We start from the raw sequence: 14,877 nt of genomic DNA, 5'->3' as shown, positions 1-14,877 counted from the left end.
GTGATGGGGAGAGGAATGAGGGAATCCACACTGTTTCTGCTTGCTGCAAATTTTACCCACAAACCATTGCACACGTCATGTGAGAATAAATAATTCTATTTCACAAGTCTGGCCTTTAACTACCTATAGTAAATAAGGATCCAGGGGAAATGTTCACAATTTATAAAACTAGTATTAGTTTTATTATTGATATGGCTGTGTTTCCGTGATTACTTTTAGAAATCACTTTTATAAAAAATTGTTTAGCATATTCCTTTTTTTCTGTCCTAAGGAGTTCCATAGATGTGGGTATCATTTAACTGAATGATGTATGTATAAAATGATCAATTAATAAATTAGGCTAAATACGTAACACAGGTGTAGATCTAAAATATCCCAGGATTATTCACTAAAGTGATAAGAGGCTGGGAATTTAACGAGAATTGCAACATTTAGCCAAGAATAGTTGATTTAGAAACAGTTGCCAAAGAAATTCTATGTTCAGTTTGGTTACTTTGGCTTTAAATTTGAAATTAACCTTAAATTCCCGACAATCCTCAGGTTAGTGAATAACCCTGTCTATTTTCATTCCTTTTGTAAGTGTTTGCTGGTAATGTTGTTTCACTGTAAAGAAAACAAATAGGCATAGTTTACATAATGCTTGGTAATTACAGAAATTCCCAAAGTCAGTCTATCACTGCTCCTAAAGGAATGAGATATGCTCTACTGCATTTATCTTTAGCACAGCTGATTAGAACAGCATTGTATAGATGCTCCCTTGACATCCAATCAACAATATTTCAGTTTAGTGACACACTTCATGTTATGTGTCTCAGCTTATTGATAGCGGTTTATCAGTGATATTATGTACACTGTTTGTCTCAATGTGTCGAATGTCTGATATCAGTTGTAACACATGTCATGCTTCATCCCACAGATTACAAATAATGTACTTTTTAAAGGTAACAGTAAGTGTCGAGAATCATCCGTATTATACTAAAGGTTCTTTTGCTTTACCTTCTCAGTAAAATCTATTTTATAAGAAAAAAATATTTGGAATCTTAGATGAATTTATTATCATAAAACAAACAACAAAATAATAATGTAGATTAATGTACATAGAAACATAGAAATAAAACAATGTACATTTACACTATTTTTATTTCTATTTTATTTGTTTAGCCTTTACAGATAAAAGAGTAAATAACAAAACAACACGGACACCCGTGGAAAAGTGATAAAAAACACAAAAACTTTAACTTAACTGATAGGTACATGGCCTCCCAGGGTTATCTCCCAGCTGATAACCAAATTGCAAGACTGTATAGTTGATGGGATATTTTGGGATATTGCTAGTGTACCTATAATAGAGGACAAAACATAGTGCAAATATTGCTACTAAAATATAATGAATATTGCCGGTGATCAGAATGCACTCACATATTCCAGAATAATAATGCGTGTTATAGGTGCCTCCCCTTGGTAGAAATGGGGGGTGTGTTCCTTTAAAATTCCCTCCTCAAGTGATAGCCGATAGGGTATCCAGGTCAGCATAGAATCTCACAAGCAGCAACCAAAGGAATACTTAAAGGCGATTTATTCACTTGAAAAAAGGTTGAATTGAATAAAATAATAAAAACAAATAAGAAAGAGATGCTGGTCCTACGCGTTTCGTCCTTCTACAGCAAGGACTTCCTCAGGGACCTCTTTCAGTAAATCAAATTTTACAGGTACAAATAACAGCATCCTAAAAACACTAACAATAAAAAGCTATTATATAGGGCTAAGCCCTCCAAGTCATTGGTGGAATAGTGGGTGTCTTCTCCATGCCTGCTTCCGATTCGCCGAAAAACTTATTTTCAGGTGTAGCTGTTTAACCGCAATGAGAAAAGCCGGGTCCGTTCGGAACTCCAAACACTTCCGCATTCGTCATGCGCCACGTCGTACGTCTTACGTCACGTGTATAATTGCCGGTCACGTGATCTTTATGCGTTCCATGCTCAGGAAGCAAAGATGGCTGTGCGTTCCACAGCATTTATAACGGCTTAAAGAGACATCTAATGTATAACTTAGGCACTAGAAATAAAAAACTATTAGAATGTTTTCTTTGATCACATTGGAAAAAACCTTGATCTAAATATTGCATCCTCTAAATGAAATAATAATTTTAACCAGTTAAAAAGAATGAAAGGACTTCCCATCCAAGTCAATCATTCATTATATCAAGTATAATATTACTTAGTCATTAGGGATAATAATAAATGGATTTGTGCAATACCAATACTGTTAATTTTAATTTAATTATAATTTTACTTAATAACCAATGATACTGAATATGAATTCATACATTAGCAACAACATTTTTTTATATATCATATTAACCATCAACCATAATTACTTTGTCAATGATAATAGTGAATTAATATGTTAGTGACAATATTGTTATCATAATATCTATTAAAGTGACATTGTAGGATGAATTCACATTCTCAATTGTGAATTCATTTGAAATAAGTGACATAGAATGTCCTTTTTCCTAGATTCAAATTGCACATCCATATTGTGTAGAATAATTAAACAAATGATAAACCAATCAAAATTAAAATGACTATATCACCATTAATGTGAAGTGACATGAATATTCGTTTCTATATTCAATTACATATCCATATTGTGTAGAATCGTATAAAAGGTTGAACCTTTAATGTTCATTACAAAGGAAGGGGACATCAGAGATATACATTTTACTACTAAAATAGTGTTGTATTTTACTGGATGTTCAAATTATATTACATTATATTTAGCTGTGTATTTGATTAAAGATATATACACTCAATTAATTCAAAAAACAGATGATATCCATGTCCACATTTAAACCCCTAGGCGTAAGAGTGCGCAACCTGTGAATCCAAAAAGATTCTCTTTGTGCCAATCTTTTCTCTTTATTGCCCCCTCTCCAGTGGGATTGGATTTGTTCTATACCTATACAGCGTAGTCCCTTCAAACAAAAAGACGGGCAACTATTACAATGGAGGGGGACTGAGTGGGTCTCCAATCGTTTCTTTATATTGTTTATATGTTCTAGGAGTCTTACTTTTAGACATCTTTTTGTGCGGCCAACATATTGTCTGCCGCATGGGCACTGGAGGAGATATACCACACAGGTAGTGCGGCATCCAATTTCTGATTTAATAGGAAAGGATTTTCCTGTCACAAAACTGCTATATGAAGTAACTTTATCCGTGTTAACTTGTGAACATGCTTTACAGCTTTTGCAACCCTTAAAACCTTTTAGCTCTTTTTTATTTCTACTTGTGGATCCATTCCTTAAGGCGTAACTAGGTGCTAGTATATTTTTGAGGTTTTGTTGTTTCCTATAAATAATTTTTGGTCTGTTAGATAGGTGTTCCCCCAAAATGGGATCCTCCAATAGTATAGGCCAAAATTTACACAAACTCCTCTGTATTTTTGAATGGTCCACACTGTATTGTGTGAAAAAAGCCTGTTTGAAATTCTCCCCTGTTTTTTTCTTTTTGTTAATAGGGCCATCCGCTAGAAGCTCATTCCTATTTCTCTTGGACATCATATGGATGTCTCTATTAATCTGTTTTTGGTTGTAACCAAAAACAGATTAATAGAGACATCCATATGATGTCCAAGAGAAATAGGAATGAACTTCTAGCGGATGGCCCTATTAACAAAAAGAAAAAAACAGGGGAGAATTTCAAACAGGCTTTTTTCACACAATACAGTGTGGACCATTCAAAAATACAGAGGAGTTTGTGTAAATTTTGGCCTATACTATTGGAGGATCCCATTTTGGGGGAACACCTATCTAACAGACCAAAAATTATTTATAGGAAACAACAAAACCTCAAAAATATACTAGCACCTAGTTACGCCTTAAGGAATGGATCCACAAGTAGAAATAAAAAAGAGCTAAAAGGTTTTAAGGGTTGCAAAAGCTGTAAAGCATGTTCACAAGTTAACACGGATAAAGTTACTTCATATAGCAGTTTTGTGACAGGAAAATCCTTTCCTATTAAATCAGAAATTGGATGCCGCACTACCTGTGTGGTATATCTCCTCCAGTGCCCATGCGGCAGACAATATGTTGGCCGCACAAAAAGATGTCTAAAAGTAAGACTCCTAGAACATATAAACAATATAAAGAAACGATTGGAGACCCACTCAGTCCCCCTCCATTGTAATAGTTGCCCGTCTTTTTGTTTGAAGGGACTACGCTGTATAGGGATAGAACAAATCCAATCCCACTGGAGAGGGGGCAATAAAGAGAAAAGATTGGCACAAAGAGAATCTTTTTGGATTCACAGGTTGCGCACTCTTACGCCTAGGGGTTTAAATGTGGACATGGATATCATCTGTTTTTTGAATTAATTGAGTGTATATATCTTTAATCAAATACACAGCTAAATATAATGTAATATAATTTGAACATCCAGTAAAATACAACACTATTTTAGTAGTAAAATGTATATCTCTGATGTCCCCTTCCTTTGTAATGAACATTAAAGGTTCAACCTTTTTATACGATTCTACACAATATGGATATGTAATTGAATATAGAAACGAATATTCATGTCACTTCACATTAATGGTGATATAGTCATTTTAATTTTGATTGGTTTATCATTTGTTTAATTATTCTACACAATATGGATGTGCAATTTGAATCTAGGAAAAAGGACATTCTATGTCACTTATTTCAAATGAATTCACAATTGAGAATGTGAATTCATCCTACAATGTCACTTTAATAGATATTATGATAACAATATTGTCACTAACATATTAATTCACTATTATCATTGACAAAGTAATTATGGTTGATGGTTAATATGATATATAAAAAAATGTTGTTGCTAATGTATGAATTCATATTCAGTATCATTGGTTATTAAGTAAAATTATAATTAAATTAAAATTAACAGTATTGGTATTGCACAAATCCATTTATTATTATCCCTAATGACTAAGTAATATTATACTTGATATAATGAATGATTGACTTGGATGGGAAGTCCTTTCATTCTTTTTAACTGGTTAAAATTATTATTTCATTTAGAGGATGCAATATTTAGATCAAGGTTTTTTCCAATGTGATCAAAGAAAACATTCTAATAGTTTTTTATTTCTAGTGCCTAAGTTATACATTAGATGTCTCTTTAAGCCGTTATAAATGCTGTGGAACGCACAGCCATCTTTGCTTCCTGAGCATGGAACGCATAAAGATCACGTGACCGGCAATTATACACGTGACGTAAGACGTACGACGTGGCGCATGACGAATGCGGAAGTGTTTGGAGTTCCGAACGGACCCGGCTTTTCTCATTGCGGTTAAACAGCTACACCTGAAAATAAGTTTTTCGGCGAATCGGAAGCAGGCATGGAGAAGACACCCACTATTCCACCAATGACTTGGAGGGCTTAGCCCTATATAATAGCTTTTTATTGTTAGTGTTTTTAGGATGCTGTTATTTGTACCTGTAAAATTTGATTTACTGAAAGAGGTCCCTGAGGAAGTCCTTGCTGTAGAAGGACGAAACGCGTAGGACCAGCATCTCTTTCTTATTTGTTTTTATTATTTTATTCAATTCAACCTTTTTTCAAGTGAATAAATCGCCTTTAAGTATTCCTTTGGTTGCTGCTTGTGAGATTCTATGCTGACCTGGATACCCTATCGGCTATCACTTGAGGAGGGAATTTTAAAGGAACACACCCCCCATTTCTACCAAGGGGAGGCACCTATAACACGCATTATTATTCTGGAATATGTGAGTGCATTCTGATCACCGGCAATATTCATTATATTTTAGTAGCAATATTTGCACTATGTTTTGTCCTCTATTATAGGTACACTAGCAATATCCCAAAATATCCCATCAACTATACAAAAGAGTAAATAACACTGTTTATAAATCATATTGCATCCCTATATTTATAGAGAGAATATTTAAGGTATAGTCTAGAATGTTCATTTTTGTACAGCATTTGCAGCAAATATAGAAAAATAAAAACTATAAATTACCCGATACCCAAATTACATATATGTAAATAAATTCAAAAAGCATTTTGGATTATACACAAGGCATATATGGATTAAAATTGACTTTAATGTTGTGAAATTTAGTTGAAAACGAGTGTTTTATAGATTCAGTGACACTAATAATATACATTAAAAGGCAAATATTGACACTGAATTATTTTATTTCACTAATTCATCTACAATGCCATTCAATGCAAAATATGAAAATGTGCTCTTACAAATACAGTGTATTTTTGTAGGTGCCAGCAGTGAAGTTTGCAAAAAGGCATTATGGCCAGGACAACACATTAAAAGGAGATTATATATTTTTTAAATACTTGGGGGGAAAAATCCCTACAATATTGAAAAATAAACAAATAAATTGATAATAATACATATAAAAATTACAGTCATAACGGACATCCTAAATTTGCTTCAAGTTCCCATTCCTTGTAGCTTCTGCAAGGAGCTCTCACCATACCAGTTGTTACTCAACCAACCATGATGCCCCTTTAACTTTCTATACTTCTGCAGAGCTTAACCTATTTGTAGCCATTTATGGTGGTGGAAACTATCCTACAACTAAAAACAAAAGCAAACTCACAAAATAAACCTCCCCAGCCAGTGTCCCTGTTTTGGGCCCAAATTCCTCTGCCCCTCTTTTTTTTCTTAATGTACCTCTCTTCTAGGCGTTCCATATTGTTTGTGTGTCTGATTGTATAACAGAGCTCCACAGCAATTATACTATTATTCTAAATTACATTTTAATTGTCAAAATTGACAATTGTTATTAGTAAGCAACCTAAAATTTATCAGAACAGCTCTGCCACATTCCCAAATTCCCCTACATGTCCCTAAAATGAAAGTGCCCTCTTAGTCCATTACAGATGTTTGGAGGCGTGACAATAGTTTCACTGCAGCAAGTATGGCAGGAAAAGAGACACTGAAGGAAGGGAGGTAAAGAAAGGGTGGATTTGGGCAGAAAACTTTTGAGAAAACCAATACTGTCACCCTCTCACCACACACTTTTTCATTTTTAATTTAGGATATAGATAACACCTTAAGTTATATTACACATACCAACAGCCCTAAATGGGCTAAAAGTGGCGAACAGTGTTAAAATAGAATAAACAATTATCTTGCAAAAATTAAAAATTAACTACAAATATCTGTGAATGCTGCGTTGAAATATTTTATAACAGACACCTCTAAGTCTCTGTTTTTATGGCAATTTGCCATAAATCGTTTTAGTACACAGTACTTAATATTAACATTAGTTCAAATGATTATTTTTCCATTCCATTTTATTTTTATATTTTAAGCGAAACAGATAGAACCTACAGTCCATCGGATTAGATACACATAAATATATGTAATGTTTTCCTATCGTTTATTTTCACTTTACAGCTATTGTTAGTAAAAAAAAAAAAAAAACAACAACAAAAAACTCAATATATTTATATTAAGTCCCACAGGAATGAGATAGGTTGAAAAGGGTTGTATGTACACATTGACCATAAAGGCTTAAGTTGTGTTCCATGCTTTGTCAATCATTCTGGCATAATTGTGACAAACCATTTATAACGTGAGCAAGTTAGAAAGAAACAGTAATTGCCCTTTAACAAGTCATATAAATGTTTAGGACTGCTATTGATTTATTGTGTTTCTCAACATTAAGAGCAGAATATTGACCAATACCTAAAAAGCTTGTCAGTATCACTATTTGACAAGAGATGTGCAGGCCATAGTAATTGCTAACAGAGTTTAATGTAATGTAGCTCCATTAAGATTTATTGCACTGCTTAAAGGCAAGGGCATTTAAATTGCTTTGCTTCTGCATCTATTTGCACTTTACACACTCCTTGTGTCATGTTCCTAAAGCAGTATAATAAAAATAAAAGAACTAACTGCCCCAAGGATGCCACTAAGAGTTTTTATTTAGCAATGAATCATTTATTTTACACTTGAATACCTTGTATTGATCAAATAACCAGGCCATTGCAGTTTACTGTCAAATCATTTATTTACCTCCCACCTGTAATCTGTAGGATGCATTAGTTGTTTATTTCACTGTTACTCAGTATAAGCTTGATGAGCTAAGTCAATGAAAAACAGTCGTTAGTGCTTTACAACATAGCAAACAAAACAAAGTAAAAACAATTGTTACTTAAATGAACACTCTAGCGTTAGAAATACAAACACTATGGTGTCCAAATACTTATTTTAATTCAGTCCCCTCCTCTTTTGAACAGTAAAATATTGTGAAAAAGTGCATGTCTAATTAAATGCTTCTCATAGGATAGCAGTGAATCCAATGCTTCCCTATAAGCTGCATTTGGTGATGTTCAACATCCTCGAGCAATGCGTGTGGGCAACGAATATCACATGAACGAGTCAAACTTAGTCTTTGCAGCAGAAGCACCTCTAGAGGTTGTTAACACGACAGCCACCGGAGGAGTGCTCAACTCTGTAAAGAAAACATTGCTGGTTCTACCAAGTGCCAACGTTTTTCATTGCAGAGCTAAAATAACACTGCCACTGCACCCAGACCACTTGATTGAGATAACGTGGTCTGGGTGCCTTTAGTGACTGGTTAATGAGTCTAATCACTAAACTGTAAGTTCCGGTGAGTTTATAAATGACTTGCAAACTCTAGAAGAATAAAGCTTTGTTGATAGAAAATAATCTTTTACTCACAAAAGATTTTTTTAGTCAATTTATTTTGCATCAGTTGTGAGCCTCCTACAGAAAACTGTTTAAGTAAATAAACCCACGGGATCAAACTCAAATACCTTTTGTAATACAACAGCAGACTGAAAATGCTTGCACCTAGTCAAGTATTATGTTTATAAATCATTGATTGTATTATATGGTTCAGTGCTTGAATGTGTTTAAAATACTTGCGGCTCTAAAAAAAATAATATAATATACCAACAAGCATGGTTAAAATGGAAATAAAAAGCAACTATTTCCATGAAAAATAAAAATACAGGTGATTATTCAATAAACAGCAACTGGTGGTACATTACAAGGGTCAGTCACATTAAGGCATATTAGGAAAGGATTATAGTCCACACATGTGAGGTCAAAGGCTTTCAGAAGAGCAGAAAAAACAACCAAACACTAGACTCAGAGATTCATTTCGGACTGAACTACAATTCAGCTGAATTAGGGACGGTTGATTATTTTCCGAAACTTTAACATAAAATGCACAAGAATTACAGACTAACTGAAACATGCTATGTCAAAATTGTTCAACGTACAATAGTGAGGGAAAAAGGAGGTGCATTAAAAAAAAATAATAATATATAAACATTTATTTAATTTTTACTGCTTCTCCTGTTTTTTCCTCTATTGATTAATTTCCTCACTTGATCTGTGAGGCAAATGGTGAGAAAATGCTCCTGTCAGTGTACAGAAAAATATACCCATAATATATATATATGATAGAACATTTCACCATACACAAGAATTTCAGATGTTGGATATCAGTTCTGCTCAGCTGAATGTTGACTCAGAATCAGAAGAACACACCAAAAATATATGAAAATGGGCCAATCAGTGTGCTGCAAAATATATACATCATTTAAAAAAAAAAAAAAAAAAAAAAATATATATATATATATATATATATATATATATATATATATATATACTGATATCCAACATCTGAAATTCTCGTGTATGGTAAAATGTTCTATCATTGGAAAATATGATTCTGTAGAAGCACAGGTTTTCACCGTGCAAAGGTCTACAAAAACCATCCTGGAGAACTATAGAGAACCATGCTTTGTGTAGCCCAAAGACAACCATGGCGATTGTGAATTGTGATTAGATCAGTTTTTGGGAATAAGCTACTTATGCCATCAGCCCTGCGGAACTGGAGATTACAGGATAAAATCAGTTTCCCACACCAGAACAAGATGTTCCTGATTGAAACATTTATGATTCTCTCTATATTTTTTGCTCAATTTATTTTAACTATTAATCATTTAGAATCACTGTACAAGCATGTTTTACAGTTTTATGAGTGCTTTAACTATTTCTTAGATACTTTTAACTGTTTTGCAAAATTCTCTTTCTTTATAGATACTTTCTTTTTATGCTAAAATACATACTAAAGAACAATATCAATTCATAGTAAATTATATATAGAGTTGGAAATGGAGAGGCTCACATAAGTAAAAATTGCCTCTTTTTAATAAGCTTTGCAAATGCTTCAATACAGTTAGAAAAACTTCCCAAAGGATTTTCATTTCCCTTATTAAATCAAGGCCATATATATCTTAACCCCTTAAGGACACATGACAGACATATTACGTCATGATTCCCCTTTAATCCAGACGTGTCCTTAAGGGTTAATATAAAAATTATATATTTAACTCAAGTGAGATAGTTTGTAATAGTCTGTATGTACTTGACTATTAGTGATGGTTTGTGCACTGATTAATTGATCTATAACTATTGTAAGGAGCACTCTCAAATCCATTTTAAGATTTGGTCTTCTGGGTCTACTACTCCAATATCCCTCACTGGCAGCTCCAGGGAAGTGCAAACATTATTTAAATGACCAGTGAATAATGTGTGCTAACATGTTGCCAGATTCACCTATTTGGATGACTGATTGAATCATACTTTCACTTAAGTGGTGCTGCAACATCCAACACCTTGATTTATCTTTTGAAACAACTTTTGCCACTGCATATCATTCAAAGTGGATTTAACAAACATTAGAATTTAGTGAATAGTGTACACTCGGTCCAGTGGAGAATGTATAACATGTTCCTCCTTGCGTAACATATCCTTTATGTATGTGTTTCTGGATGTTCTCATACCATTCAAAAAAACTCCTTTTGTTCTCAACAGCAGAGATTTCAGTCATCGTGATACATACTTTTATAGTACTATTAGTTAAAAAAGACTTGGTTCTAAACCTAAAGAATTGTAATTTGGGTTATCTGTGGATCTTAAAAAAAAGACATGACTAATCAGAAAAAAATGTGTTTGATGGTTAAGGGACAGACACTAAATCGTAATTTTATTCACAGATCAAGTGAGAAGGGACCAGCAGAGGGCTGAAAAACGAAATCTATATTTATATATTTACCACCATTTTATTTCACCATGCACCACTCTACTTAGGTCCAACCTTTGATACTGATGTTCAAATTAGGCAAACAACTTCTGAACAAGATGTTATCGCATGTATGTGTGTCTGCTGTGCAGCTGTGTGTATGTTCTTGTAGAGTATGTTTATATTATTAAATAATCATGTATGAATGAATTCCCACTCTACTCTTTATAAACCTATCAAGTTTAATTCTTAAATACTAGGGAAAAATCCATTATATCCTAAAAAAAATCATAGTAGGACTAAAGTCAAATGAATAAGATGTTGCGCTAATCCTTAAGATCATGTCACTAAATCCCCTTATAATTATGCTCTGATCTGTTAAGATTTTTGAATATTAATTGATCTTATTTGTGAAGAATGTATTCTTCAGTAGGATGTACTTCAAGCAATTAAAACTATAAACAAGCAAAATCTGTCTTCTTCTTGATACTGTTTAACTAAGAATTAATCAATTCTTTTTAAAATGCATGTTGATTTAAATGACCTTTGTTTTTGTTTCATATTGTTTAACAAACATTAATGAATATACTCCATCTGCCAATGCATTATTATGAGTATTTATTAGTATTTGGAATCTCCATGCAGATCACAAAGATGCAAAACTTCAGTCCAGAAAAATCCCAAGGCATCACTCTGGGTAGCATTGGGCATCTGCATGCAGATCACAAAGATGATAAACGTCAGTCCAGAGAACGCAATGTTAACAGTGCTGAGACTATTTGGGCAACTTATTTGCATTGAAACCATACTCTAGCGTGGTTTTGGGGTGTATTGGTGCCCATTGTAAGGATTCAAACCATTTATAAACAGTTGTACTTCTTATCTAGAGCCCACCGGGCACCACTCTGCCACTCCCCACCTCTGCCGGGAATGATGTTCCTAAGCAGGAAATTCTGTAAGCTCTCCTGAGCTATGCCCTACATTGCAAGACTTAGCTCATTGGCTGAAAGAAGTCAAACCATTTGAAAATTGTGGAGGAGATCCTGGGCTCTCCTAGCACCATAACTGCTACAATAAGTTGCAGTGAGTATGGTGCCTGGAATATTCATGTAAGCTGTAGTGGTACTGATGCTAAAAAGCATCTAATTAATGCTTAACTTAATTCTGTGCCACTTTGCTGACCCCCAAATAGTGTGAGTATGAAACCTAAAATGATCAATACTTTTTGAGCATACATAATAAGTATCTTATATGAGTGCATTTGAGAATTTACAGTTTTCTATGTTTGTATTAGTACATTAATAAGCTATTTGTTTTTGTCCTGTATATTGTCTCAAAGTCGAAAATATTTTCATTTACTTAAATAAACTACTTCTATTTCGATTTTATATTATCTGTTCAATCTAAATGCTTGAATAGTTATTACAAATGCATGTAACAATTATACAATAATTCAACATTGTCACACTTTTTTTTGTTCACATATTGTTCTTCAGAAAAAGCATCTGAATATTCATCTGATTGCTATGATTATTATGGTGTAAACCAACACAAAACAATTATACACTGAATGCTCTTTCATTGATTCTTGTAGCTGGATGTACTGGACAGATTGGGAGGAAGATGTAATAGATGACAGCGTGGGAAGAATTGAGAAGGCATGGATGAATGGTTTTAACAGACAGATTTTTGTGACATCAAAGATGTTATGGCCAAATGGGTTATCACTAGACCATGAAAATGGTCTATTGTACTGGTGTGATGCGTACTATGATCATATCGAACAGATATTTTTAAATGGAACACACAGAAAGGTAAATTAAAAACATTGCTTGACATTTTCTTGTTATAAATCACTTTTAAATTAGTAGTTTTTCTTTACTTGCAATACTTCTTAAAAAAAACTATTGAGCTTATCTTTATTTTATGCATGCATGAAACTTGATTTTGTACTAAGATGATCAGACAACTGATTAGCTAATCTGCTTTGTTTAACCCATGAGGAACCAATTGAAATTTGCATCATCACCACAATTAGATTCCTATTTCAAATTTCAAGAGGAACATTTGTCAGCAAGATCTATCCTGTTTATTTATCAGTGGTTTTAGAGTGTTATTTTGATAAGGAATGCCTAGACTATTTCATTGGAGTAGGACCCCTAAGGTCCAAAATGAACCAAATTGCAATGACAACGTAGACCATCATCACTGGTCCCTAAATGCTTAATACTTCTTCATTCCTCTAAGATTGTATGCTTGTTTGAGCAGAATCCTCATTAACATATTGTTCTTGTCATAGTGTGTCTCATTTACCATTAAATGAACACCTATTTTATAACGAAAAGCCCTGTGGAATAAGTTGCTGCTATATAAATACTACTAATGATAATAGAAGATTCACTCCCTTCCGTGTTGCTTTTAATGGTACCAAAATGACAATAAAGGTCCAGTACGTCCATAATTAGGTTCACCTCTCCCCAAATCAATGCAGTTTCAATATACAGTTGAATATGATTAGGCAAGACAACCCCTTAAATTATGCGGTTTATAGCTATTGCATTATACTTTCTTCTTAAAGACCAGATATACTTTATTTCTATTTAAACAAATGGAACAACATAAGAAAAAATACTGCACATCATAGAGTTTGTACACTCATTTTCAGCCTTAAACTATGTTGAAGTGTAAAATACAATCTAAAAATTACCGAATAATAAATATTCATATAATTTGTGTGGGCTTAATTTAGTACAACATATGGTAATTTTATAACAAAATTGATTTTATTGGTTCATTCCAAATATATTTTAAATCCCTTGAGATAACCAGAACATTTCAAAGTAGCTAAACAAATATGTTTCTCGATTTTAGGAAAAAAATAAATGCATATGAGAGATTTTGTTTTGATCCTTAATATTAAATACAGTAGGTTAGCATTAGCATTCATAATAGAATGTGAATATAATACAATATAACATATGATAAAATCAAGCTAAAAGATGACTAAAGACCCATGAATATTGGCAGATACAACAATGGAAAAAATACATAATTTATAAATGTATATGTGTAAAAATATTACATTATGTTATCCCATCATAACTTATTAAATCATATTTTTATTTTATTTATCCAATTAATAGACATTTAACATATCTATGCTAGTTTGTTTTTTTAACTCAGTTTCAATCATGCAACATTAGTCTTTATATTGTAAATGTATTACTTTTCTTGGTTTCACACCATCACCTTTTTATTTTAGGTAGTGGGTAGTGGGAACGAATTAAATCACCCTTTCGGACTTTCCCACCATGGACAGTACATATTTTGGACTGACTATATGAATGGATTAATATATCAACTGGATCTGATAACTACAAATGTCACTCTTCTAAGACAAGAAAGACCACCGTTATTTGGACTTCAAATTTATGATCCCAGGAAACAACAAGGTACAAACAATAATAAAGTATTTAAGCATGAAAGGTACATTCAGATTACTCTGGTTTTTAAATTGGGGTTGTTAGTATTACTCAATTTAATGTCACTCACTTTATCTACCTCGGAGGAATGAAGGGCTGAGTCTGCAACCCAAGTGTTGAACAGATTCTACCGATGATGATGCATTAGCCCACTGAGCCATCTCACTGTGATTAAAAGCAAGGAAGAAACAAAGAATCATTGTTTTTGATTGATTTAAGTACATAGAGTAATTACATGTTGCTAACAGTAACAGAATGCAGCCATAGCTACATACTATAATATGTTAGGCTTATTA

General features: G+C 33.2%; 1 protein-coding gene across 1 annotated transcript in view; it reads left to right on the top strand.

Moving 5' to 3' along the window:
* LRP1B (LDL receptor related protein 1B) overlaps nucleotides 1-14,877 on the top strand; it is a 1,140,323-nt gene that overhangs the window by 603,095 nt on the left and 522,351 nt on the right. The window contains exons 13-14 of the mRNA XM_063429375.1: nucleotides 12,694-12,913; nucleotides 14,362-14,551. Coding sequence (XP_063285445.1) covers nucleotides 12,694-12,913; nucleotides 14,362-14,551 — 410 coding nt within the window. The remainder of the gene's footprint in view (nucleotides 1-12,693; nucleotides 12,914-14,361; nucleotides 14,552-14,877) is intronic.

This window comes from Pelobates fuscus, chromosome 8, assembly GCF_036172605.1.
Source record: "Pelobates fuscus isolate aPelFus1 chromosome 8, aPelFus1.pri, whole genome shotgun sequence".
Taxonomy (NCBI): Eukaryota; Metazoa; Chordata; class Amphibia; order Anura; family Pelobatidae; genus Pelobates; species Pelobates fuscus.
The sequence above is the reverse complement of the archived record's forward strand: the minus strand, read 5'-3'. Positions and strand labels throughout refer to the sequence as shown.